General features: G+C 54.7%; 1 protein-coding gene across 1 annotated transcript; it reads left to right on the top strand.

The window, feature by feature from the left end:
• On the top strand, window positions 1-27,866 carry MRC2 (mannose receptor C type 2). The gene is made up of 30 exons (XM_053965169.1): window positions 1-187; window positions 11,403-11,801; window positions 12,077-12,250; window positions 12,458-12,622; window positions 12,795-12,908; window positions 13,589-13,732; window positions 14,207-14,395; window positions 15,147-15,301; window positions 15,574-15,681; window positions 18,030-18,145; window positions 18,283-18,431; window positions 18,548-18,765; window positions 18,986-19,128; window positions 19,552-19,654; window positions 19,743-19,881; window positions 20,133-20,168; window positions 20,663-20,823; window positions 21,141-21,208; window positions 21,472-21,572; window positions 21,669-21,814; window positions 22,227-22,341; window positions 22,423-22,586; window positions 22,799-22,907; window positions 23,358-23,596; window positions 23,684-23,852; window positions 24,026-24,175; window positions 24,452-24,571; window positions 25,059-25,238; window positions 25,645-25,671; window positions 26,551-27,866. Exons 1-30 carry the CDS (start codon window positions 73-75, stop codon window positions 26,769-26,771), a joined length of 4,437 nt encoding a protein of 1,478 aa, XP_053821144.1. The 5' UTR covers window positions 1-72; the 3' UTR covers window positions 26,772-27,866.

A 27,866-nucleotide genomic window follows, 5' to 3' on the forward strand; every position in this document is an offset into this window, starting at 1 on the left:
TCCGCGGCCCCGGCCCGGCAGGAGCGGCAGGAGGGGCCCGAGCGGAGCGGAGCGGAGCGGGCAGCGCCGGGAATGGGGCGCGGCTCAGCGGGACCGCGGTCCGTCTGCTCCCCGCTGTGCCCCCCACTCCGCGGCCCCCTCTGCTGCCTCCTCGGGCTCCAGCTGGTGCTCGGCGCTGCGCACCCAGGTGGGACCGCGCTCTCCCTCCCTCCACTTTTCCGAGTTTTCTTATCGGGGGGAAAAGGGGGGACGAGGAGCCAAACCACGTCGAGGGGCCAGACCAGGGCTGGGGGATCCCCCCCAGGCCGGGCTTCTCCGGGGAGGGGGCGGTGGGACTCCCGCGCTGGCGCGAAGGCCGGGGGGGGCCGCCTCGCTCTAACGCGGGTCACGTCGCTGTGGCTTATTTCCTCGCGGAATGTTTTATTTGCTTTTACTACGGTTTGTTTTACTCCATCCTTGTCCGGTCTTGGTGCCTTCCGCCGCGTTTTCTCTTTTTCTTTTCTTTTCTTTTCTTTTCTTTTCTTTTCTTTTCTTTTCTTTTCTTTTCTTTTCTTTTCTTTTCTTTTCTTTTCTTTTCTTTTCTTTTCTTTTCTTTTCTTTTCTTTTCTTTTCTTTTCTTTTCTTTTCCCTCTCCTCTCCTCTCCTCTCCTCTCCTCTCCTCTCCTCTCCTCTCCTCTCCTCTCCTCTCCTCTCCTCTCCTCTCCTCTCCTCTCCTCTCCTCTCCTCTCCTCTCCTCTCCTCTCCTCTCCTCTCCTCTCCTCTCCTCTCCTCTCCTCTCCTCTCCTCTCCTCTCCTCTCCTCTCCTCTCCTCTCCTCTCCTCTCCTCTCCTCTCCTCTCCTCTCCTCTCCTCTCCTCTCCTCTCCTCTCCTCTCCTCTCCTCTCCTCTCCTCTCCTCCAGTTTGGTCGGGTTGTGTTTTCTTCCCGTTCCGCCGCGTTTTCACTCCCTTTTATCACTCCTGAGTTTAACTCCCCGCGCCGAACGGCCACGCAGCGCCTGCCGAGGCCAGCGGAAACGCTTCCGCGGCCGCGGAGGGGGGGGGCAGGGGGGCTCCTGGGCCGGGGGCGGCCGCCGGCTCGCTGCGCTCTGCAGCCCCGCTCCGGCCCTTTGTCTTTCCGGGGACGGCAGTTCGCAGAGCGGGAGGTCGGGAAGGGGGCGAAGGGGTTTGTTGGAGCTTGCTGCCCTCTCCCATCCTGACCCACTCTCCTCTCCCGTCGCGTTTATCTTATGAAAAAGTGCCCTCCAGAATCGGGGCCCGAGTGAGTATTTGCAAAGTTCTTTCTTTTATTTATTTTTTTTTTCCTCCTAGTAACTCTAAACAATAAAGTGAATGGATTGTATTTTATCTTGTTTTAACCTTCTGAAGGCAACATGAGCCAGACACTGGAGGCTCCTCTGCGTGGCCCCTGAAGTTGCCGTTTGAGACTTTTCAACCCAGGACAGTCTAGCCTAGAACTAAGGAACTGCTTTTGGGGCTTCCTTGAATTATTTTGGCCCTATTGAGAAAATTTTAAGATTTGAAAAGAAAGCAAAATTGGCTATTTTGCCTGAAAATAACAACTGTAATCCCCTGGCCTATTTTGTCAGAGTACATTCAGCAAATCCAAAGCAGATTTGGAAGAGGCAGTATAGGAACACACTGATCCCCTCCCCCATCTCCCCTTGCCCCTCCAGGGCTTTCCCCTCTCCCCTCAGTCTCACAGTACCTGGGGCTGAGCTGCCTTGCTCAAGGGGCAAGCATGGGGTCATGGACATGATGACACTGGACAGCAATCCCATGCCAAGCAAGGGGTCAGTTCTGGCTTCAGAGGAGATACTGCTTGGCTGGGAGATGGAGAAAGTAGGAGGCAATGGGAAAGGAGACCCCTGTACCCTGGGGCATTTGGTCAGGGTTTGCTGCTGTTTGGTGGACATCTCAGCTGGACTTTCCACAGCTGAATTCCTGTTAGACCTCCCCATAATTTATTTGAGAGCCATGAATTCCTCCTTCTGTGGGCTTTTAGGGAGTTGTTTCATTTCAGCAAGGTTTTTCTACCTTTACAGGCTGATTCTGGCTGTTTCATCCCAAAAAATGTCAGTGGGATCCAAGTCTGGCAATTCCGAGGACAGAGGCACCTCTATCCTGGCCGTGGAGCCGGAGTGGTGGCAGCCGACCTCATGCTGGGCCTGGGCAAGGAACAAGGCAGCTTTCAGCGGCCGCCAGCCTGCTGGGCCGTGTCACTCAGGCCTTGCTGGTGCTGAGCACCCTCAGCTCTTTCTCCTCCCCATCCCTTTCAGCTGCTCCTGCCCTACATCAGTCCTGTTTCGGACCTGGTGGATGAAGAGGGCAGAGAATGGCTCCAGTGGAGGTGCCACATCCAGGATCCTCCAGCACCAGGCTGGATTGCAGCTCAGAGAGGATCCTTACTGGCAGTTTGGGATCAGGATGGAGTAATCCCAAGAGTTCCTTGTTCCCAAGGTCACTTTCAGTGGGGGCCAGCCTAGCAGAAAAGCACTGATTCCCCTGGGGAGCTCTTGCTTCTTTGAGAGGTTTGTGCCAAACCCTGACCTCCAGGACAGCCAGAAAGGTGGAGCTCTACTCCAAGAGCTCTGCTCTTGGCAGGAGGTTTGGGGCTCCTTGGTGGAATATCTCCTTCAGTTCACCCATCTGTGCAGCGTTGTGTGGGCACCATATACCTTCTCAGGGAAACAGAGGCAGCAGCTCCCATCCTGCCATGGCTGCATGTCTGACAAGGTCCTTGTCTCAATGCCAGGACTTGGTGCTGGATCGACTTCCCACCTATTCAGTGCTCAGTGTAGGTCCTGCCAAGTCAGCTGTGGGGCAAGAGAGAACGCAAAAGGGACCTGGAAAGAATTTACAGCCTGTAGAGCAAATAGAGCAGCCATTACATGAATATCCTCCCCATTTTCCCCTTCCTAATGGAAATAGCTTGTTGCATGGCAAATGCAGCCCCAGTAAATTATATCTTGATCTTCTTCAGACTGTTTGGGAGCAGGAAAAGGGGTCAGAGGTGTTAGCTTTGCTGCTGGAGCCTGGCAGGGCACAAGGGACAGTGGAGACTTCACCTCCCCACCATCTGCAGCCACAGCAGCCACTAGGACATGGCAGCAGGGTTGACGATGGTGCTTGTTGAGAATGACAAGAGTGAAAAGAGATTTAATGTTCCATGCAAAACTGTTCAACTGCAAATCTGTCCCCTTCCCCTAAAGCCACCCAGCTGGTATGGGGACCCCTGGAGGTTTCCCATGGGGAGGTACTCCTTGCCAGCATTTGCAAAGGCATTTTCATGCATTGAGGTTTTGGTGATGGTTAAAGCCACATTGCAGATTTTTCTCTCTGGTTTCATTTTCTCTCTGGCTGGATTTTGCACCTTTCCCTGCAGACAGAGGCACTCTCCTTAAGTATTACTTCCTTAAGTGTTTTCCAAAGAAACATTTTGCCCCAAAATCAAAGCAAATGTGTGCTGAGGGTGTTATCATCCTTCTGTACTAAATAATTTTTTCCAGATGATAAATCCATCACAAGAGGCTCTGGTCCCATTGCCTCAGTGGGTGCTTGGAGCAGGGAAAGGAAGGCTTTGGTCCAGCTCTGCCAGCGGTCACAGTGTTACACACTAGATTATCATGCCCTGCTCAGCTCCATGAATGTGGCTGGATCTTGGGTGAGAGGGGGAGTGGTAGCTGTCCTCCCACCTACTCCAGCCCAGCCTAAGCCAGCATTTCCTGAAGAGTTGTTTAAGCAATTTGTAAAATTTGGTTCTTCACGTGCAGTGAGAAGGACTTTAATTATTCTGAACTGTGCACAGCTCAAAGAGCATCAACATTTTTCTCATTCCTAAGATTGCTTGGAGCCCAAAAGAGACCCACACAGATGCTCTTGTTCTTAAAGAGCCCATCTGTAGTTTCTTAAGGATTAGAAAATGATTAGTGGATTGACTTGCAAATTCCTGGGAGCACTCTTTAGTCTGGGAGAAAAGGTTTGGTGGTTTCAGGGGGCACAAAGTATTTTCCAATATAATTTCCATCCCACTGCTCAGTCCTGCACTGTACTTTGTGATGTCGCAATAGGGACGCATATGGGATTTTCCATGTAGAACAGCCTTGTTTGCAGGATGGCGCATAGGTGGAATGGACAGACTGAGCTTTTCCCATTCCTCCATCTGAATCATGAGGCTCTGTAGTAAAGGCCCCATTACCCCAGTAATGCCTGGTCTGGAAGTGCTTGGCATGAGGCAGACAAAGGGCAGCTGGTGGGAAGTTTCATAGTAAATATAATTTTAATTTTAAAAATATAAATATATATGTGGAACACCAGAGGCTGCCCCTGGTAGTGTGAATGTTCTTGAGTTTGGTGAATAGGGGTGTCCCTGTCCAGAGACAGTGATACCACTGCTCAGGGCAGTAACATTAGGAGTGGTACTGGAAGAACAAGGGAGGAGAAATCTATGGATCTTTCATCATTTTGGGGGGAATTTCTTTAGTAGTTTTGAAAAATTTGGTAAGTCCTCAGTGAACTGTGCTGGAAGCACCTTGTCTGTGAGGACATGTCAGGGCTGTCCTGGACGTCACATCACACCAGTGGCCAGGTTACTGTCCAGGGGGTCTGGAGTGCTGGTGGGTGAGGGAATGGGGACAGTCAGAGGATCTGGGGCCAGAGCAGTGCTCAGGGGTGAGTGTTTGGCCACTGTGTCCTGGGATAGTGCCTTTGCCTCTCCCAGTGTGTTCTTGGTGGGTCCATTGCACTCCTCCATCCTGGCTGGAGCCCATTAATGGATGGTGCTGCCTTCATCTCCCTATGTTCCTTGGGAGTCAGAACCTCTGGACGAATGCAGTTGCTGCAAGGCTGGAGCCTGGGCCAAGTCTAGGGAGAAATTGGGAAAAATTTCCATCCTTCTATCCTTTGCTGGGTACCAGAGGGCAGATTCTGGGGCTCTTGTCTCCCTTGTGGCCACTGCTGTGGTGAGTCCTTTGGGCTGTCAAGGGATAAGCATCCCTTCTGGAATGCATTCATTCATCTGTGACCCAGGCAGGATGCTGGGAGAATGGGCTTCTTAATGTCTGCAGAGAGGCTGAAGTGAAGTATGTGGCCTCTTTTCAAAACCTTTATGAGACAGCAGGAGTGAGCAGGGTGGTAGGTAGCCATCATAGTTGCAGCCAAGTAAGGAGCTCATCTCATACAGCTCCCACCATATAAACAGCAGCTTCTCTCTGCTGGGCCAGCCAAGAGGAGTTTCTCAGCTCCAAGTGCACATCCAGCTTCTCCATACCCCCAACCAGACTGTCAGAAGCTTCACTTTCTTTTTTTGTAGCAAGAGGTCCTTAACTCCCTGAGGTCTGTTTTTAGAACAAAACAACAACCACCCTCTTTTATTTTGGAGCTTGGCTTGGAGCCCCTAGAGCTGCTTCTGGCAAGTCTGGCCTCAGCCAAGCCTCAGGGTTGTGCTGTGCTGGGTGAGTCTGTGGGATGTTGGGCATCATTTCTCATTTGCTGTAAACCTATAATTTAGGAGCGCCACGGGTGGGGGCTGTGTCTCCTCTCAGCTCTGGAGCAGATGGGACTGATGCCTGTCCTGAGCCAGATGTGTCCTGGGCCTGCCGGAACAGCTGCATTTCCTTCCCTTTTTTTTTTTTTTTTTTTAGTCTGAAGTTCCTCTCTAAGGAGTTGCATGGAGTTACTGATGCCAAAAGCAGCTGGGGAGGAGGTAGAGCCGTGATGTCCCTCCCACAGGCTAGGAATGCTCTTGTGTCATGTGATCGCTGGCAGCAGGGATGCTCTGGCTCTCCTGTTGGGAGCTCCCATGGACACACCTGATGCTTTTGTCACTGTTTCCCATTCCCAGCCCGCAGAAGGATGCACAGGCTCCTTCCTTCGCCCAAAAAATTGGCACTCTTCATGGCAGTGGCTATGCTTTTTGCTCTTCTCCACACCAAGACAACTAAGGATGGCATCAACCATGCCTGGGCTGACTGCTGGAGCTGGGCTTTGCTGGGAACTTCTCTCCAGGAAGGGGATTTTCCTCCAGGGGAATAATTTGTCCAGTAATATGAAATTCAAGATGGAGTTGGGACTTTTCTGTGACCCTGCTGTATCCCTCAGCAGATCTGACTGGACATGGTCAGGGGGCAGTCCTGGGGTCCTGCCTTCCCAAATGGTGCTGAAAGGTGAATCATCGGGCTGGTCTCTCCCCATTTCAGCAGTTCCCTCTCTTCCTTAGGGCTGTGAAAGCTGGGCCCAGCTAGGACTCTGTCAGGTGAAACTCTCCTGTGTTCCATGAGCAATGATTTTTGGTTCTTTGTGGAGTCCCAAAATGGCTTGGGTTGAAAGGGTCCTTGAAGACCACCTCCTTCCACCCTCTGCCATGGGCAGGGACACCTTCCACTAGTAATGGGCTGCTTCAAGCCTCATCTAGCCAGGCCTTGGACATTCCCAGGGGTGGGACAGCCACAGATTCTCTGGGCAACCTGTGTCAGGGCCACTCCACCCTCACAGGGAAGAATTTCTTCCCAATGTGCCATCTAACCCTGCCCTCCTCCAGCTTAAAGCCACTGTCCTGTCACTCCAGGCCCTTGTCCAAAGTCCCTGCCCAGCTCTCCTGGAGCCCCTTTAGATCCTGGAAGGGGCTCTAAGGTCTCCCTGGAAACTTCTCCAGGCTGAACATCCCCAGCTCTCCCAGCCTGTCTGCATTTTTTGGTCATATTTTTCTTTTTTTTTTTTTTTTTTAATTCCAGGGGAATTTTTCTTCTCTGCTGCTGATCTTTTCCCCATACTTGGTGCATCCCCACATCCCCACCATGTTTATTGTGAATGAGTTCCCACTTCCTGCAGTTTTTCACTCATTGGTGCCATGTGGGTTTCAGAGCCACTGCTCAGCCTTGGGCTGCAAAAATGGGCTGAAAAGATGGTGGTTTGGAGTAGATGGCTTGAGGCTGCTGTGCCCTGTTTGCTGGCAGGTTAGACACATTACATGAGGAGGTTCAGGGTGAAACAGGGATTCCTTTCTGCACCTTGTGAGTGAAGGGTGGATTTCTTGCTGCAGGACGTTACAGGTAAAACCTTTCCTGGGCTCACAAGTCCAAATGAAGGTGTTAATTAGCACAGGGGGCTGCAGCCCCTGAGGGAGCTCGTGAGTCTCGGAGTGCCAGTGGAGCCCTGTTTGCTGGCATGGCTGGGGCACCTTGTGGGCTTCAAGGCTTTGCTGCCTTTACCGGCTGGTTTTGAGCAAATCATATCCATCGTGTGTCTGCAGCACAGGAACCGCTGAGAGAGATCCGTCCCTGTGGCTCAGGGTGCGTTCAGCCTCCTGCACAAGCAACTTGGAGCTGTGTTTTTTGGGACATCCCACATAAAGGGGAACCTTGAGTGAGAACAAGGGCAGGGAGCACCTTTCCCAGGGCAGCTGCAGGGCAGGGCTGAGTTCCAGAGGTTTGCAAGGGGCTCTGGCATCACACAGTGCCATGATCACCCTCACAGAGGAGCCAAAGAGGTGGTGGGGGCTAGCAGGGATGTGGTATCAGAGCCTTGCAGCGCTGACATTTTGGGGACAGCATTTGTGAAAGTTGTAACTGAAGCCAGAGCCCTGGAGCTGCTCCAGTCCAGGATAACTGGGACCAGGGTCCTTTCTTGAATTTGCTCCCTACTGGTGATAGGAGAGTGACAAATGCAAGGGAGCAGGGATGCTCTGGGTGTTGTGGGTGGCTGAGCTGGAATGTGCTTGAGGCTGGGTGATGCCAAGGATGCCCATCCATGCTGTGCTGCAGGGCTTTCTCTGTCCACTATCCTTGTGGCCTTTCTCATTCAGTGCTGCCCACAGTCCCCATAATTGCTGAAAGTTTGTGAAGTTTTCCATGTTTGCTTGGGGGTGGTAAAGCTGTTGTGGGAAGGGTTGGGCTGAGTTCCTTCAGTTCAGGCTTCCTGCTGGCCAAGAAATTGGGGTTTTTTTTGAGTAAGAAAAAGAACCTGGAGCCAGCAGAGGGTGTATAAGCTCTCCTGAGGGCTGCCTCAAAAAAGATGGATGCTTCTCTATCTCTGCAGTGTTCAGCCACCAGTGCCGAGACCAGTTTCTCCTGTGGTGCTCAGTCATGAGCACCCAGTATTTCCCACATGGGTGAAAAGAGTGTTTCTGCTGGCAGAGCCAGTGTCCTGCTTTCAGTCCCAGTTCCCCCCATCCCCACCATCACACTGCCTTGTAGCACCAGCTGCTTTCCATGATCGCACCAGTAGGATGAAGGCAGCATCCCAGTGGCTGCATGGCTGGAGCAAGAGACCATCCTTGATGGAAGTATGTGGGATTTTGCTTTGCTTTCACAAGTCCTCCACAGAGGAGGAGGACCAGGATGTGATGGGTCAGAGCTGCTCCAAGCTGGCTCTGCTCAAAAGAGGGAGGAGGCAGGAGGGAGAGACGGAGCATGCCAATAGCAGCCCTGGTTTAATTTTGGTGATTCCAGGCAGAGCATCCAGCAGGATTGTATTTTCCAGTGCTCTTTGTCTTGTGCCAGAGGACATCTCCTCTTTGGGAAGGATCTGCAGGTGTTGCTGTGGCTGGGTTTGCATAACTGGGGAGCATTTGGAAAGCTCTGCTGTGTGATTTCAGGTCCACAGGTAGGTACCAAAACCTGAGGAACATATCTGAAAGGAGTCAGCCATAGTTGTGTCATGGCTACTGAGGGCAGTGCAGGAGAGCAGGCCCTGGAAGGGATGGGAGCATTCCCAGTCCCTTTGGGATGCTCCTCTGGAGCCATCTCCTGCAAGGATTGGGTTTGCTCTGAAGAATACCAGCTTGGGAAAAGGGATCTATTGATCCAAACTTGCCTCCACCCACCCAACTACACTTCTATTCTGGGGTCAGGAATGCTGAATGCTCCTTTCAGTGCCCAGGAGCTTATCCAAGCACCACTGCCAATGTCATGGACACCATGGACCCAGTCAACCCCAAATTCCATAGAAATAAGGCAAAGAAAGGTGTATTTTTGATGAAGCACAGATTTCCTGCCTTGTGTTGAGCTCAGGCGGGTTGTCCTCCCAGCTCCTCCCCAGCAGCGCACAGCGAGTGGTTTTGCTGGAACTGCTGGTAGGGGTGCCAGGGCTGAGCTGGTGCTGGAGCTTTCCCATTCCTCCACAGCCTAGCAGACACTGGGGACACACTATGTGGCCTCTCCTGCCTTCTTTGAGCAAAGGGGCTGAGCTGCTTGCAGCATGCAGGGGCTGCCCAAATCCCGTAGCCTATAATTTCCTGCCTCCAGCTCTTCTCTTTTTAGAGTAAAATGGTATTTTGTGCTTCTCTGGCCCTGGGCCTGTCCCTTCCAGTCTGGATGGCTTCCTTGAACACGGTGCTACTGCAGGAGCACTGGTGAGTGTGGCCCTTGCATGGTGCTGCCAGCCCCAGTGTGGCACTGAGCACCCTGACACCGATTCCTGAGCTGCTCCAGGGCTTTTCCAACCCGATATTAATTGTTTCTTGCAAGACAGAGTGTCCTGTTGCTGATGCTCCCTGTGGTGATGCTCATGGTAGAGCAGCTTTTTCTGTTCTAAGGAGCAAAGCACTGGTGTTTGGCTCCTTGCAGAGGAACCATTGTGGGATCAGGCTGTGCCCCAGGGAGGCCTCATCCTGCTCCAGTGGGTCACAGTACTGATGCTACATCACCCAAACCTGCTTAAAGACCCCCATAACCCTGGTGCTGGAGGGGTTTCGCTGCCATCACTGTAGGTGGGAAGGGGAAAGCAATGGGCTGGGTGTGGCATGGGTGGTGCTGGCATGGGGAGAAGGTGTTTGGTGGGAGATGAGTTGGTCTCCCACTGTCCGGGTCGGGATCAGGGCAGTTCCAGCTGGAGAAACACCACCACCAGCTTAAGGAAACCTGAGCTTCAGACAGCCAGAATCAGCCCTGTCTAGATTTTTGTTTATTTTCTCACTTGCCATGATTTAAAAAATACTTTCAGTGAAATGAAATGCTTCCCTTAAATTAAATAAAGCCTGCAAACAAGCTTCACTTTTGTTTATTTGACATCATCAAATAAATGTTATCTGGGCTGGAGAAGGGGCCTCTGTCATAATTTCAGACCCAGAGCTGGGTCGATGCTGGAACTCCAGAGAAATGGGGATGTCTGTCTTCCTCCACTTCTTTTTCTCTTTCATACACAGGGCAGAGAAGTTCTGTGAGCCAAGATGTTTGTTGCTTGAATGTGCAGGAGCTGGGGCACAGTGAGGTTGTGGGGAAGTAGGAAATGAAAAACTTTTTAGCCCAAAAAATTCATACAATGGCAACAAACCAAAGCAAACCAAAGCTAAATATAGTGGAGCCCGTGAGTTCACTTGGACTTCTGGTGAATGTTTGTGGTGGAAAAAAATGGGATGTGTTATAACAAAGAACAACAAAAGTGGTGGTGTTGATGTGGTGCTTTGGGAAGATTCTTGCTGGGGTGTTGGGGTGAGAAGAGACAGTGACAAGCCCTGAGGTGGCGTTTTAGCTTAGAAACATTCATTTGAAGAAATAAAGTGTCTTTTAAATATGACACATCAGCTGGAGCAGCATGTCCCAGCATAATGTCTGGGATTTACTGGTTTATGCAGGTTTTGGGATAAAGTCACATGGTGGAATGGCCTCCAGTGATGCTGGGGGTCAGGGAATTTCCTTGGGGAAGCATGGTTGGCCTGTGGCAGCAGGCAGGACTGTGGGATGTGTGTGGAGTTAGGGTTGATCTTGGCCTGTCTTCCCTTGTCGGCTGCACCTCTATCTGCCATCAGCGATTCCCCTCACTTGGCTTCCTCCTTCCAATGCCTGGGCTGGGATTACAAAGGGTCCTGACATGACATTTTGTATTTGCTTGGGCTGGGGCTGTGCAGATGTTTTCCTTCACAGGATGGGAGACTTTGACCAGCAGTTCCTGTTTGCTCCACAGTTTTTAGCAGGTCCCTAAACACGCATAGCAGTGATGGATGCGCTATTTTCCTGCTCTGTTTTTCTCCGCCTGGAGCAGATGGCTGGTGCCAAAGCCATTGGCTTCTCCAGCACTGGCATCATTGCAATGCCTGGGAATGCTGCAGCCAAGCACTGCCCATGGGAGGTCAGCTTTGAACAGCTCTAACGGTGCAGTTAGAGTGGGCAAGCACTTTGCGCTGGCTCCAATGCCCAAGAGACACCCTTGGTGATGCCACACTGGATACAGACACCCGCCTGTATCACTCTGCCAAGAGCCCACCAGCAGGAATGGGCACCGGGGCAAACCCTGAGTCAGTGCTGAAGGGAAGTGGTGGCCCCCAGTGTTCCGGGTGCTGTGCCCAGGGATGCATGCCAAAACTTGCTTTGCACAGAGCCGGATGTCCTGTTAGGACTCAGGGCCATGCACGGCACATACTGAATCTCACCCAGTGATGCTTTCACCCTTTCCATTTGTTCTTTCCCCAGACTCCAAAGTCTTTCTCATCTACAACACGGGCACACAGGGCTGCCTGGAGACCAAGGACTCGCTGGTGCGACTGGCCAAAGGTTGCAACCCCAGTACTCCAGCCCAGCAGTGGAAATGGGTCTCCCGAAATCGCCTCTTCAACGTGGGGGCCATGCAGTGCCTGGGAGTATCATGGCATGGGGCCAATGCCACAGCAGGGCTGCACCTCCTGGCCACCTATGAGTGCGACCGCGAGTCAGTCAACATGCGCTGGAGCTGCCGTGGGCTCGGGGAGCAGCTCTCTCAGCATCTAGGTGCCCGCCTGGGCAATTCCTCCCTGGACAGGGGGGACCAGCTCCATGGCTCACAGTGGAGGATGTATGGCACCGAGGAGGATCTGTGCTCCATGCCCTACTCTGGTAATGCCTCATTGGGCATTAGTGTTGTCCTGTAACCCAAACCAACCTCAAAATGTGAACTGAGGCTGTGGTGCTGCAGCAATTGGGTCCTGCCTGAGAAGCTCAGTCCCAGCTTGTTGGGGCTACAGAACCAGGCAGGATCAGGGTGATGGGGAGTGGGAAGCCTCTGGGCACCCCATAGCCCCCTACACTGGGCCAGCCTGCACTCCTCACCCCAAATCTCCCTCCAGCCCCCATAGACACATCCTCAAGCAAGGGCTTCTCTTTTCCCTCAGAGATTTACACCATCCAGGGCAACTCTCATGGGAAGCCCTGCACCATCCCCTTCAAGTACGACAACCAGTGGTTTCACGAGTGCACCAGCACAGGACGGGAGGATGGGCACCTCTGGTGTGCCACCACCCAGGACTATGGCAAGGACGAGCGGTGGGGCTTCTGCCCCATAAGGAGTAAGTAGGGGGACACATCCCATGGGAAAAAGCAAAAACCCCGTGCCAGTCCCTCTTGGGGACTTCCAGGCTTCTCGTCTCCCCCTGTGAGCAGTCTGCAGTGCCAGGGCAGCATGTTATTGAGGTTTATTTGGTTTGGGTTTTTTTGGGTTTTTTTTTGTTTTTTTTTTCTTTTGTGTCGGGTGCTCACCCTGCTCATCCCCACAGGCAATGACTGTGAGACCTTTTGGGACAAGGACCACCTCACAAACAGCTGCTACCAGTTCAACTTCCAGTCGACACTGTCATGGCAGGAAGCCTGGAATAGCTGTGAGCAGCAAGGGGCCAACCTGCTGAGCATCACAGAGATGCATGAGCAGACCTACATCAATGGTGAGATTCTGGCAGCCTATCTGTGCACTCCTCATCTGGGACAGAGCTGATGGCACTGTGGGCATTGCCACTGCCAGTTTGCTCTCCCTGCTCTGAGTTTGAGTGGTGACAAGCTGGGGACTGAGCTGGGCTTGGGGAACTGATTCTGCCCCTCTGCCTGTGTTGGCTCCAGGTCTGTTGACTGGGTACAGCTCCACACTCTGGATTGGCCTGAATGACCTGGACATCAATGGAGGCTGGCAGTGGTCAGACAACTCACCCCTCAAATACCTCAACTGGGAGAATGGTGAGACAGGGGAGGTTGTAGCGGTGATGAGGCTTGAGGAACACCCTGTGACCACTAGAGGTGGCCCCATGGCAAGGGAGGTGGCCTGGGCTGCTGCAGGGGGACAGAGAACCCCAGGGGCCTGTGTAACAGCCTGGGACATCTGTGGAGCTGGAGCAGGGACACAAGGTGCTAAGGGGGAATTGGCCCTCTGCAAACACTCGTTGACCCTGTGGATAACGTGGATTGATATTCCTTGTTTGGCGGGTTGCTGCATCCCTACTTAGTGCTGGAGTGTGGCCGAGGAATGGTCCCCAGCTGCAGACACCCATCCCTAACCCTGGGGTACTCAGAGGGAAGACGGCCCATTGGTCATGCCTGGTGCCATCACCCAAAGGCACCTGGGGGAAAACAGTGATACCCTTGGAGTAGGTTTGAGGACAGGTGGGAGAAGTTCAGGTCTGGTATTTTGACCCCCTGACTGCTATTGATATTTCCAGGTAAAACAGTGACCCTTTGGGTTCTTGTGCATTGAGGCACTATAAATAATCCCGGGCATATTTGGGTCATGTCTTCATCGTGCAAAATAACAAAATAAAAGGGGTTTTAATGGTGTTGAAGCTGGGAAAGCTGCATTGGTGGCTCTGTCCTGGCTCCTCTTTATCCCCAGTAGCCTGTCCCCTCCTTATCCCACTCTTCAGACCAGCCTGACAACCCCAGTGAGGAGAACTGCGGGGTGATTCGCACCGAGTCATCCGGGGGATGGCAGAACCGCGACTGTGGCATCGCCCTCCCCTATGTCTGCAAGAAGAAGCCCAATGCCACGTCTGACCCCTTCCTAACAGGTGAGCAGGGGATGGCCAGCCATCTGAGTGTGCTCCCATCCCAGCATGGTCAGAGGATGCTGCCCATATAGGTACCCACGGTGTCCTCAGCTTGCTGGTGTCCTAGGTGTGCAGAGCAGGGCTTGAGCTCCTTAAATTTAGGAAAAGTCATCCCCAAGGAACATTTCCAAAAAGTGCTTGGTGCCATTCCAGGTTGGGTGGTAAGGGAGGGATGGAGAGCAGCCAGTACCCGTGGTCCCCAGGGGAAGGGATGCTCTCTATTCTGCTCCGCCCTCATTCCTCTGCAGACAGAAGGGCTTTTGTTTTGAAGCCACCATTCCCACATCTTGCACTGCTTATTATATTTTGGCTGTGGCTTTCCCACTGTGCTTTGGCTTCGTCTGCTGAGCACCCGTAGGACTGCGGTCCTTTCCCTGCCAAGGAGAGGGCTGGATAGCTGGGCAGGAACCCTCAGGCTGCCTTGTGTCCTGACAGACTCGTGGTCAGAGGTGAAGGTGGACTGCGAGCCCAGCTGGCAGCCCTTCCAGTCCAACTGCTATCGGCTGGTAGGAGAGAAGAAGAGCTGGCAGGAGGCGAAGAAGACCTGCCTGCGGAGCGGGGGTGATCTGGTCAGCATCCACACCCTCTCTGAGCTGGAATTTGTCACCAAGGAGATCAAGCAAGGTAAGAGGAGTTTGCTGTGCCAGCAGCCCTTTTTCTGTCTTATGGGGTTCATGGAAAAATCCCTGGATGTGCTGGAAGCTGCAGAGTTGACTTTGTGCTTGTGCAGGGAGCAGAAGTCCCAGGCTGGGAGGTGCTGTGTTCCTTGGAGGATCCCATAATCTGGATGCATTCTCCATGCAGCAAATGTAAAAGCTGTTCCCAGAGCCTGCAGTGCTGAGTCAAAACTACACAACTGCAGCTGGGGAATGGTGCTAGTCCCAGCTAGTTAATGTAGGAAAAGATGGGAAAAAAAATTCCTGCTGGACTTGCTGGAGGAGGCCAGCAAGGAGGTATAGGAGAGTGGAGGAAGGAGAGGAAATACTGCTGCCCCCAGGCTGGGAGCAGACTGGGATGTGCTGGAAAGGAATGGTTGAAAACAAGTAATTCACTGGACCTGAGCCTGCAGACCTGGACTTTTACTCCCATACTGCTAGCCCCTCTCTGAAAGCTGCAGGCAAATGTCCCTGTGTTTCCCACTCTGGGGATCCATGTCCTTGTATTTCCCACTCCAGGGGTCCATCCTTGCAGGCAAGAGCTGCCCTGCCCTCTCCTGCCCACTGGCACAAGGAGATCAGAGCTGAACCCTCTGAGTGGGTTTTGGCAGGTGCTGGTGCAGAGACCATTTCCATCACGAGAGCTGAGGTCATGGGGGGTTCTGCACGGGGTCAGCCAGGAGGAGGGAACTTCACTCTCTCCCTTCCTGTCTTGGCAGATGTGGAGGAGCTCTGGATTGGCCTAAATGACCTCAAGCTGCAAATGAACTTCGAGTGGTCAGATGGGACGCCTGTGAGGTTCACGTACTGGCACCCCTTCGAGCCCAACAACTTCCGTGACAGCCTGGAGGACTGTGTTACCATCTGGGGACCAGTGAGAACCTGGAGGGGTGGGGGGTTATCCTGCACCTCTGCAGGGAGCTCCACAGCATTCTCATTGCTGAGGAAGGCATTCCTCAGGGAGTGTCTCCAGCTGGGTTTAGCTTAGCTCATCTGAGCTATTGGGATGGGAGGAATCCATCTCATCATCCTTGGGGATTTAGTGTAGGGAAGGAAAGTCTTTGGACCCAAGGTAGGGGTGAAGGGGCTGAGACATTCCCCAGGCTGTCAGATGGGCTCATTGCCACTCTTCTTCCCACCTTGCAGGAAGGGAGGTGGAATGACAGCCCCTGCAACCAGACCCTGCCATCCATCTGCAAAAAGCCTGGTCGGGTGAGCCAGGAGAAGGAGGAGGATGACCATGGGTGCCGAAAGGTGAGTGGCATCTGGGGCAGCAGTGGTTCTGGCTGCTCCACGGCTCTGCATGGTGCTCGAGGCTTCAAAGGGACCTTTCCCTAAAACCATTTTGGGGAGCCCTGATGAGCAGCACCCAGAGCAGCTGGTCTGTGCCTGAGAGCTGCTGAGCTGGAGCACTCTGGGGCTGCTGAGCCCCTTGCTGCTGTGGTGGAGGAGTCCATGGGAAGAAATTGGACACAAAACACATGCATCTGGGCACATTGTCCAAGACTCTCCCCATCAGGCAGCCTTGGCTGCCAGCCGGAACATTGATTTTATCCCCCCTTGCCTCTCTTTGTGCCAAAACACACGAGCACATGGGAGCCTGGCAGGATGGAGGTGGCTGCCAGCCCTATGCCTTGACATGATGGCAGGTTGCCTCCTCCACGCAGGGCATGGGCATTCTGGGGACACCAAACCAGCAGATTCTCACTCAGCCCGTGCCCTGTCTCAGTTTCCCCAGCTGTCGCATAAGGCTGAAGCCGGCCTGTTCCCACACTTGCTGGGAAGTGGCTTTTGTGGTTCTCTGCAAAGCCTCCAAGCACTGAGTCTGGCAGCACTGTGGCTCTTGAACCTCTCCCAGCCTTTCAGAGCTGGCCAGCATGCTTGTGCCCTGACTAGCAAGCAGCCAGTCCAGGCCAGCTCCCAGAGGTGCTGCTGGGCTCCTTCCATGTCCTTGCCCCATTTCTATCAGCTGCTTGGCTCTCCAGCCAGAGCTCAGGGGAACACAGCAGCCAAGAGAGCTGCCATCCAGAGGCAGATTTGAGGGCTGCCAGAGGTAGCTGGAAGAGCCCCCATGTCCACAGGTGCTGGGGATGAGACACTCGGTTGCAAAGTTCTGCTACCAGCATCTGTGTGTCCCCAAAGCAGACCTGAGGACTCCCTATTCAGATTTAACTCCCTCCCGGCTCTCCAGCTACAGTCTTATCCTGGCCCTGGGTGCCCAGCAGAGATGCACTGGGAAACAAACTGTGATGGATGAATAAACCAGTGAACCAATGCAAGGGACAAATGAACCAAGAACCATCCTTCCTCTACTTCCTCATTCTCAATGAGGACTTCTGCCACCCAGAGGCAGAAGCTGGTGGAGAGGAGGCACATCTTGCTCAGGCATTTGGTCCTATCCACTCCAGCCACTGTGCTGGTTTTTCATGGTGGCCTTGCTGCTTTTTCCCCCCTTTAAAAATCTCCTTTATTTCGGAACAGCCTTAAAAAGGAAGCAATGAAGGATAGAGGTTTGGGCAACGGGAAAGGCAGATCAGGAGAGGGATGTAGGGGCACACTGAGATTGGAAACTGGAAGCAACACTTGGGGTTGGGGATCCAGCCAAGAAAGGAGGCCTGTCCTGGTCCTCTTTTAGATCACAGGGACTTGCTGTGGTGCTCAGTGTGTGGGAGTGCACTCTTGGAGTATTAGGGGTGCTGAGGCCGTTGCTGGTTGGGGACCCATCTGGGGAGATTGCACTGTCTCAGGACAGGCCTCCTTTCTTGGCTGCTCAGTTGCATCCATGCTGTTCCAGAGGGACCCAGCTTATTGGTCTGTACCTGGATTTGCCAGCTTCAGAGAAAGGCTGTAAGAGCAGGAACTTGGGGGAAAAACTGGGATTTGCAGTTGTTTTCATTTCACAAAGCTGCTCCCCTGCTTCCTTCCCCACTGTGCTGATGACACTGCATATGGCATGTGCCCCTATTGTCCTTCCAATGCCCGGGGGACCCAGGAGTAGAACCCTAGTGATGCTTCCCCTTCCAGGGGGTCCCTGAGCCTGGGGCCACTTGGCTCCTTGGCTGAGCCACTTCACCCTTGTGAAGGGTGTGTCCCCCCTCTTGCAGATGAGCCTCCATGTCCCTCCCCACTCAGCCATCACTGCTGCCAGCCTCAGGGCCACCCTGCTCCCTCCTCTGGCAGAAAACAGACACTATTGTGTCTCCAACCCCGGAGAAACTCCAACATCAACAAGGCGAGGGATTAAAGCTGGCTGTGGTGGTACTCGCTTTGGACTCAGTCCTGTAGTGTAAAGAGGAGGATTGTGTTCCCCTGCCTGTGCCCCGGCTGGGGCTGGACTCTGGCAGAGAGAGCTGTTTCCCCAGCTTTGAAGCTGCCTGGGTGTCTGTTTTCCCTGTAGCCATGTCCTCTGGGGCCAGGGGCTTGTTGAAGCTCAAAGCTGAGTGGGATCAATCTGGGGCAGCTGGGGGCAGGAGACCTCCCAGAAGAAGGTAGAAGCGGTGGTGGGGAACTTGGGATGTTGCTCTTGTGCCCTGGGATTGCTCCCATCCTTCTGGGGAGGTCCAGGTGGACAGTGGTGGATGTTTCCTGTCACCCGTCCCCAGGGATGGAAGTGGCACAGCCCATCCTGCTTCTGGCTGGGTGAGGATCGTGTCCCCTACAGTGACGCCCGCAAGACGTGTTCTGACTACAGCTCCACGCTGGTTACCATCACCAACAGGTCAGTGCCATGTCAGTGGTGGTGGGTTTGCCCCAAAATGAGCCTTGCAAGGTGGGGAGTGACTTCCAAGGGCTGGAGCATCATGGGCAGCTCAGTGTCTCAGCTCGCTGTATCGCCCACTCTCACTGTTCCTCCAGGTTTGAGCAGGCATACGTGAGCAGCCTCATTTATGGCTGGGATGGGGAGTATTTTTGGACAGCTCTGCAGGACATCAATGAGACAGGCGCGTTCCGCTGGCTGAGCGGTGATGAGGTGATGTACACTCACTGGAACCGCAACCAGCCCGGTAAGGGATGGGGATGGGATGAGGACTTCCCTTTCATGCAGGGCGGGGCTGGCACTGCCCCTCAGCACAGTCCAACTCTAAGGCTGGCATCTCCCCTGCTCTCCTGAGCGCTCCAGGTTACAACAAGGGTGGCTGCGTGGCCCTGGCCACCGGCAGCTCCATGGGGCTGTGGGAGGTGAAGAACTGCAACACCTTCAAGGCCAAGTACATCTGTCGGCAGAACCTGGGCACCCCAGTCAATCCTGAACTGCCTGGTCCTTTCCCCACGCCTAGCCTCACTGCCACCTGCCCCCCAGGATGGAGCTCCGACCCCAAACTTCGTCACTGCTACAAGGTGAAGGGGGGTTGGACAAGTTGGTGTGGGGATGCACGTGCGTCCCCAGTGCAGGGGAGTGAAGGGGCACATTTTGGTGCTTGCAACAGGCACTCCACAATCCTGGCTGGGGCTGGACGGCAGCACTGTGACCTGGGACATGGCTGCCTGCAGGTGGGAACAGGGCTCTGCTCCTGTTCTGCTGCTGAGCCCCCCATGCTGTGGGTTCCTCCTTTCCCAGGTGTTCAACTTTGAAAAGCTGCAAGAGAAGAAGACGTGGATCACTGCACAGGAATTCTGCCGGGAGTTGGGAGCCCAGCTGCTCAGCCTAGGAAGCTACGAGGAGGAGCATTTTGTCGCCAACACCCTTAACAAGATTTTTGGGTGAGAGGCTGGGGGCATCAGTGTCCCACTCCTGGTGCGTGCTTGCCACAAGCCCACAGCCCTCCTGTTGGTCTAGCACATGTGGATGGATGGATGGATGGATGGATGGATGGATGGATGGATGGATGGATGGATGGATTTCTCTGAGCACAGACTGATGTACAGAATGTGCATCAGTTGGTGTGGCTGATGTGGGAGATGTGCAGGAAGTTCAGTGTAATTTGGGGATGGAGCTTGGGTTTAAAGCAGCTCCAGTCCTGAGATGGCATGCCTGTTATCCCAGTATCTTCAGGTGTGTGGGGATGGCAGGCTTTGAAAACAAACAGAAAAAAACTTGATTATAAATATATATTTGTATATAAGTATAAACCCCTGTGATTTGAAGGGGGTTGTGTACTCACCTGTCCCACTGGGTCCCCATAGGGAGTCAGAACCAGAGCTCCATGAGCAGCACTGGTTCTGGATCGGCCTGAACCGGCGGGACCCTGCTGGGGACCAGAGCTGGAGGTGGAGCGACGGGCTGGGGGTGAGTCCAGGGGGCATTTGAGTTGTGGGAGGGACAAATCTGGTGCTGGTGGAAAGGACCAACACTGCCCATCTCTCTCAACCCCCAGTTTTTCTACCACAACTTTGACCGCAGTAACTATGATGATGATGACATCCGGAGCTGTGCAGTGCTGGATCTGGCCTCCCTGCAGTGGATGCCGATGCAGTGTGAAGCCCAGCTGGACTGGATCTGCAAACTGCCTAAAGGTACTGGCAAAGGGGTCCTCAAACCCATCAGCTGTGACTGACCTGGAGGAAGAATGGGCTGTGGGGTGGTTGAATCCTTGGGAGGAAGGAGGTTGATTCCTAATTCAGGGACTGGGAGAGGTGCTGTCACTTTTTGGGGGAATTTAGGAGGGGCATTCTGCCATTGTAGCCCATGGAAGGTTTGCAGAGAAGCATCTAAGGGAACATCCCAGCCTGCACACTACTGACAACTTCCCTTGCCCTTTCTCCAGGTGCTGATGTGAAGGAGCCGGAGATCACAACCCAAGGTGTGTTAGCCACAGCCTTTGGAGACAGTCACAGAATATTCTGAGTTGGACAGGACCCACAAGGACCATTGAGTCCAGCTCCTGGCCCTGTACCCCAACAACCTCACCCTGTCCTTGAGAGTGTTGTCCAAACATTCCTTGAGCTCTGGCAGCCTTGGAGCCATAGTTACTGCCCTGGGGAGCCTGTTCAGTGCCTGACCGCCCTCTGGGGGAAGAACCTTTTCCTGATATCCAACCTCATCCTCTCCTGACTCAACTTCAGGTCATGCACAGACCACCTGATGTTTTCAATGGGTGTTTGCTGCAGTGTTATTAAGAGGAGGATGGATCCTGGGCAGGGTTGTAGGAGGGAGGGGAACCCAGACATCCTGCTGCAGCTCTGTTGCAGGAGAGGGACGAAAGCAAAGCAGCCCAACAGGCAGGGACCTGAGTGCCCTGGCAGGGTACCATGGCAGGGGTGTCAGTCTCAGTGTGACACTGGTCTCTGCCTGCAGGCAGCAAAGAGTGGGTGAAGTACCAGGAGGCCGAGTACAAGTTCTTTGAACACCACTCAACATGGCTGCAGGCACAGCGCATCTGCAGGTGGTTCCAGGCTGAGCTGGCGTCAGTGCACAGCAAGGCCGAGCTGCACTTCCTGGGCCAGAACCTGAAGAAGGTACCAAGGAGACAGGAACTTCCCAGGGCACCAGTGGCCGTGGGCTCTGCTGCCTTGTGGGCTGCTCCTCCTTGTCTTCTTTCACCCTCTTCTGGAAGGACCATATTTGGGGGTGCTGGGCTTTGCTGGGATCATGATGGATTTGTGTGGTGGCTGGTCCTGATGCCTGGGGGTGGGTTTGGGGCTTAGCAAAGTGATGTTTTTTGCCTTGCTTTTGTAAGCTGGGGAAGGGTGTCTGATCCCCATGGCAGCCTGAGTTGCCTCCAAAGACCCTCCAGTCCCTGAAGGGCACTGATATGTCTTCTCTGGACGTGCAGTTCTCCAGGGGCCAGGAGCAGCACTGGTGGATTGGGCTGCACACCTACGAGAACGATGGGAGGTTCAAGTAAGTCACAGACATCTACTGTATCCCTGGACGTCCCTACACTGCAGTCTCTATCACATCCCCACACCACTATGTCCCTGCACACTACTGTCTGCATATCTCAGAGTGCTATGACTCAGCAGTTGCATCTCGGGGGTCTCATCCTGGGATGCTGGGCTGGAGATTCCTCCTCCAAGAGAGCAGTGGTGGGAAATGCTCCGAGTTAGGGCATTCAAGTGGTCCCATTCACCAAGTCACTGCTCATCCTCCTGATGCTGTTCCAGGTGGTCTGATGGGTCCCTCCTCAACTTTGTTTCTTGGGCACCAGGCAAGCCTCGGCCCATCAGCAAGGACCGGAAGTGTGTGTACATGACAGCCAGCCGAGGTGAGGGCAGGGCAGGGCTCCACATGGGGCTCTGAGGGTCTGGGGCACTGGTACCGGTGCAGAGGGGCATCATGCCCAGCCTGTCCCTTCCCACAGAGGACTGGGGGGACCAGAAGTGCATGACAGCACTGCCTTATATCTGCAAGCGAAGCAACGGGACAGCTGTGAAGCCTTCCCTCTCTCCGGTACCTGCTGCTACAAGTGGGGGCTGTCCCCAAGGCTGGCTGCCCTTCCTCAGCAAGGTACCGCTGGAGGGAGAGGGGACAGCAGGATGGGAGAGGGGATGGAAGGATGGAGAGGTGATGGCTACTTCGTGGTCTTCCACCAGCCCTGCAGAGGCGTAGAGGGGGCGGCTGCAAAATGGCAGGATGGAGATGCCTGCACATGTTCTGTGGGGAGTGCTGGGGGATGCATTTACAAGGATGCTGGGAGACATGCTGTGGGATGGGGAAGGTGGAGGTGTGTGCACAGGTTTGCCAGGAGAGATGTGGAAGGGCCAGAGGGGTTGGAGGGTGGCATGCATGAGGGTGTGAAGGGGAGAAGGACCATTGGGGCAGAATGGGGCTGGAGAGGGTGGCTAAGCGGGGAGGGTGCAGGGCTCAGCGTTGGGGTCAGCTGCACCTCCTGGCCCATCCTGTGCCCCTGCCTGTGCAGTGTTTCAGCTTCAATGGCCACAACAAAGGCGAGATAGTTAAGTGGCCGGAAGCGAAGCAGGTGTGCGAGAGCCAGGGCGCCATCCTGGCCACCATCGCCAGCCCCCTGGAGCAGGGTAGGTCTCCTCTGCCCCATCACCCCATGAGAGTTCTACTCTGCCAGGGGTGGTCCTCAACATTTCACCTGTCACTCGCAGCCTTCATCACATCCATGCTGCCCAACATCTCCTTTGACCTCTGGATTGGTCTGCACGATGTCCAGGGGGAGTTCCAGTGGGTGGAGGGGGAACCGCTGCAGCATGTGAGCTGGGCACCTGGAGAGCCCTCAGGATGCAGCTCCTCCAGCCCCAATGACAAGCCGGTGAGGGAGATTCCCCATAGCACCCCCATCCCCCAGGAAGGTCTCAGTGCCAGGCCCAACCTTGGAAAAGGGAAGATTTAGTGGACTGGGGTGGCTCTCCAAGGGCAGTGCAGTATGCAGCCCTGCAGGGTGGGGATTTCTGGCATGGGAATCTCTGTGGTGTAGGACAACAATGCTAAGGGAAGTGCTGACCTTGTGGTTTGGCTGTGCAGACCAACTGTGTTGTGGTGTGGCATGGCTCACCCCCCCTCTTCACGGGACGCTGGGATGACCGGAGCTGCCTGGAGGAGAAACATGGCTATGTCTGCCAGCGGAGCATAGGTAGGAGCGGGATGAGGGGATAGCTCCAGCTCTCTTGGCTGGGGATCTGCCACTGCCACCCTGGTGCCCCATGCTGTGGTGGGACTGGGGAGCTTGGGGCAATGGGTTTAGCTTGGGGAGACAGATTTAACTTGGGCAGGTGGGTCCCTGGTCCCAGCCTTTTGTGGGACAGCCCGAAACCTGTGCGCACCAGCCTGGCTTGGTGTGTCCCCACAGGGATGTGCATCCTGGTGGACAGCTCCTAGGTGAGGATGGTGATAGAGTATCACTGCTTGTCGTTCCTGGGGACATCCCTCTGCCCTCCCCAGTTGCACCAGGATGTCGCCAGGTGCAACCAGCACAATACTGTCAGGGACAGCCTGGCCTGGGTAGGGATGGACAAAAGGGTGACCCACCTGGGATGCAGGAATGTCCTCTGTGCCCCCTGACCATGTCTCTTTGCTCCTCCAGACCCGGACCTGAGCCTTGCACAGGCACCATTCCCCCCTTCTCCTACTGGCACCCTCTTTTACCACAACAGCACTTACCGCATCCTGCAGAAACCCCTCAGGTGGCACGAGGCACTGCTGCTCTGCGAGACCCTCAATGCCACCCTGGCCACCATCCCCAACCCCTACAGCCAGGCTTTCCTCACGCAGGCCGTCAGCAGCCTGCAGGCTCCGCTCTGGATTGGGTTGGCCAATGATGAGGTGAGGGAAGGGGGCAGGCACCTGGGGCACAGGTGCCCAGAGGAACCACAGCAGCCTCCCAGGCACCTCCTCCCTTTGGTGTTCCAGGGAGGCCGGAGCTACTCGTGGCTGACGGAGGAGAATCTCATCTACACTAACTGGCAGGATGGGGAGCCCCAGCAGATCACCGGCTGCTCCTACATGGACACAGACGGGAGCTGGCGCACAGCTGGCTGTGACACCAAGCTGCAGGGGGGCATCTGCCAGCTCCAAACAGGTGCTGGCCAGGGGCCCTGGGGTAGTCTGGGTGGGGTGTGACCAAGGGCTGTAGACGGCATCCCACCAGGGACCTTCTGGAGCATGTCCTTGTGGGTCTGGGTGCACCAGTGTGCTCTGGGACTCCAACATCCTGTGCCCCACCACACCTTTAATGTACCATATGCTCCACAGGTCACCCCCGCATGCACAAGTGGACCTACAGTGGCAGCTGTCCCAAATCGTTGGAGGACTCGTCCTGGATCCCCTTCCGGGACCACTGCTACACCTTCCACATGGAGATTACTCTTGGGCAGAAGGATGCTATGAAGAGGTGCCAGAAAGGTGTGAGGGAGCTGGGGTGGTAAAGGAGGGTGATGCATCCTTGGAAATGGAAGCGAGTGGGATCCCCAGGATGTTTGTGGGTGCAGCAGAGCCCCCTTGTCCCTGTGCCCCTGTCCAGCCTTGGTCAGCCATTGTCTCCTTGCTGTTCCATGTTAGGGTTCCACAATCATCATGTGGTTCACGGTTGGGTCCTGAACTTTGTCCTGTTGGGCACTGCTGCGCCCTAACTCAATCCTCTCAGTTCCGGGCTCCTCCATGACAGTCTTCCCTCTGCAGTTGGTGGCACAGTGTTGTCCATCCAGGATGAGATGGAGAACGTCTTTGTGTGGGAGCATCTTCAGGCGTACGAGGGCCTTTCCAAGGGGGCCTGGCTGGGCATGACCGTCAACCCCAAAGGTACAAAGGAAGGAATGAGGTTTGAGATACTCCCCCAGGCACCTCCATGAATTCCCACCAAGTCTGTGGTGAGCGGAGGAAGCCCTTGGTGGTGGCACCAGTGTGGAGGGCTCATACCATAGTGTGACCAGGTGCACCAGTGTGGAGGGCTGTGCTGGACATACTGTGTGTGTCCCCCTCTGACTTAGTGGGATAGGAAACCCAAAGCAACCTTCAAGGCACTGGAGCCTGCAGATTCAGGAAGGTGTGCTGTAGCCCCTGGTCCACCCCATCACACCTCCCCACCATAGAATCACAGAATCACGGGATGGTTTGGGTTGGAAGAGACCTTAAGGCCAATCCAGTACCACCTCTTGCCATGGGCAGGGCCACCTTCTACTAGACCAGGTTTCTCAGAGCCCTGTCACACTTCCTTGTACTTTCTGAACTGGGGCAAAGGTGGGGTGTCCTCTTCAGCCTCCTTAAGCCTAATTTTCCCATTTCCCAGGTGGCACCTTGGTTTGGCATGACAACAGTGCCGTGAACTACTCCAACTGGGGCCATCATGACACGGGGCCCAGCATGCTTAGCCAGAACAGTTGCTACTGGATCCAGAGCAGCAATGGCGTGTGGCGTCTAGGCTCCTGCACAAACGTAACCATGGGGGTCATTTGCAAGATCCCCCGAGGTAGGGCCACCTCTGCTGCCCAAGGCTTCTGGGCTGATGTAGGGTGAGCTGGGGGTCTGGGCAGGGTGGTGCATGGTAGAACTGTCACAGTGGCAGCACCAGCCACATGTTTTGGGTAATTCCAGTGCAGGGGCTTGTATGGGTTGGTGTTTGGGTCTACAAGTCTCCATTTGGCTCAGTGATGGGCTGTGCATGTCTCATTGGCTGCGTCAGCTCCTTGGGGTAGGATGAGGCCGGTGGTACAGGAGTAGAGCAGAGCCAGAGGACCACCCCAGCTATTTGTCACCCATTGTCCATGTGGTGCAGCTCTGGGAGCAGTGCAGGGTGTGGGGTCCAGAGGTACTGGTTGTGGGAAGATGGGAGGGTGTCGTGGCTATGCACTCACCTGTCTGTGTTGCCATTGCAGTGGAGGAGAGCATCTTTTCCAGGGCAGGTGAGTAGCACCATCAGCCTGGGCATAGTACTGGGACTAGAAACCAGGACTGGTTTCTGTGGCTGTGCCACAGTCCGACTTGTGTAAGTAATGAAAGGAATGGGGTTTATGTGTGGGGAATGCCATTCCCAAGTGACTTTGGCCTTGACTTAGGACTCCTCAGCAGCAGGAGCCATCCTTTCATGAAGGTGTATGTCTGCCCAGCCGCTTGCCAGACTCTCCTTCCAGTGCCCACACTGCCTGGTCAGTCAGGGAAATGGCCAGCATGTCTGCTGGTAGGATCCCAAAGATCCATCCCAGGCAGCTGCTAAATGTTCATACACACCACGAAAGATCCAAGGAGGGATCTGCCCAGCTCCAGGAGGTCTGCTGGGAGCAAGATGTCCACAAACCACCAAAGCAGATTGGCAGAGTCGCAGAATATGCTGAGCTGGAAGGGACCCACCAGGATCAAGGATCATTGAGTCCAGTTCTTTAAGTGAATGACCCATATGGAAATCAAATCCACAGCCTTGGTGTTATTAGCATCATGCTCAAACAACTGGGCTAATCTCATTCCAGTCCTGTCCTGCTCTGACCAACCACAGGGGAAACAGGTTCCCCAGGGCAGTGGTCGGCCCCAAGACTGCCAGAGCTCAGGAAGTGTTTGGTCAGCACTCTTAGGCACAGAGTGGGATTCCTGGGGTGTCGTGTGCAGGTCCAGGAGTTGGACTTGGTGGCCTTTGTGGGATCTTTCCAACTCAGGACATTCTAGATTCTAAATGACCCTGCCCAGAAACACGAGTCTGGCTGGAGCCCCACCAGCGCCAGCCTCTCCTGCAGGCTGAGGAGGGAACAGGAGCCATCTGTCTGCCTCTCAACAGCCTTTCTTCCCTGCAGCTCTGCCGGAGAACACAACAGCCATCGCAGTGGTCGTGCTGTCGATGCTGGCACTGTGCACCGTGCTGGGGGTCATTGTCTTCCTGTACAAGCGTCGACAGAGCACAGAGCGCAGCGCCTTTGAGAGCGCTCGCTACAGTCGCACCACCTCCAACCCCAGTGAATCTGCCGAGAAGAACATCCTGGTGTCGGACATGGAGATGAATGAGCAGCAAGACTAATGGCAGAGGGGACGCTGGGGATGGGGATCTGGGGAGGGGGGAGGATGGAGAGCATCACACACGCTATCCCCATGGTGCACGGGGCAGGGGTGGCAGCAGGACTGGTGTGGCAGGGCAGGGAGAGGATCTGGGGTCAGAGTTGCGGTTCAGCCAGGTGGGCAAGAGGAGGGAGCCAAGGTCCCTCCTGCCCTGCATGTCACTGCCGTCACCTCTGGGCTTGTCCCCAGCTGCTGGGATTTTGCCTGCAGCAGCTGTGGTGGCTGCTGGCTAAAAAGTTCAGGGCTAAAAAGTTTTGAGAGAAGTTGCTGCGCAAGTTTGAGAGCTTTCCAGTGGCATGAGCAGGCTCCAAGAGACCTTTGCCTTGGGAGAAGGCAAGCACAGGGATTCAGGGCCCTGCAGCAGGCTCTTCCCCCAGGAACCAATCTGTTGTCCATGAAGACATCCTCCCAGGCAGGAGGTCTCCAAAGGCGATCTACCTCCCCTCTGTGTGCAGCAGCAAGGGCCCTGCCAGCTCCCAGCCCCACCACTGTGCTGCTCCTTCCCTCTCTTCGGCCTCATCCCCACCTCCAGCAGAAAGCGGCAGAGACACTGTTGCAGCGATCCCAGTGTGGAGCCCCACAGGATCAGAGATGGAATCCTCTCCTCCTTGGCACATTCCTAGGGCTGTGTACACCCCCAGTGATGCTGTGGCAGCTTCTCTGTTCTGTAAGCCAGAGCTTGTCCCATTTTCTTTGATATGTGTGTCCCCCAAATAACTGCACGGGAGAGCACCACAGCAAACTGCTGGCCAAACCACTCTGGTGGGAGCACCCTCAGCACCCCAGACCCCCACAGGAGGAGTTGGGTGCCGAGGCAGGAGATACTGCCAGAGATCTGGGACCACTCTCTGTGCCTTGCCAAGCAGGGATGGCGTGGGGATGGGGTCACTTGCCACTGGTGCCTTGCTGGGACCAGAGGGCTGGGGATCAGTGCTGTAGGGTGGGGAGGATTTGGAAGTTTTGGTGGTTTGTTGGTTTTTTAAGGAAATTATGGTAGCTTTTGTTGCTATACTGTACTGAGTGTGTGCTGAATATATACATTTTTTCACACAGCTGA

The sequence above is a fragment of the Vidua chalybeata genome, chromosome 26, assembly GCF_026979565.1.
Source record: "Vidua chalybeata isolate OUT-0048 chromosome 26, bVidCha1 merged haplotype, whole genome shotgun sequence".
Taxonomy (NCBI): Eukaryota; Metazoa; Chordata; class Aves; order Passeriformes; family Viduidae; genus Vidua; species Vidua chalybeata.

Coding starts and splice junctions, on each gene's coding strand:
- MRC2 (XM_053965169.1), top strand. CDS start 73: ATGGGGCGCGGCTCAGCGGGACCGCGGTCCGTCTGCTCCCCGCTGTGC. Junction 20,824..21,140: donor TGGGCCAGAACCTGAAGAAG/GTACCAAGGAGA, acceptor CTGGACGTGCAG/TTCTCCAGGGGCCAGGAGCA. Junction 21,815..22,226: donor GGCTGCCCTTCCTCAGCAAG/GTACCGCTGGAG, acceptor CTGCCTGTGCAG/TGTTTCAGCTTCAATGGCCA.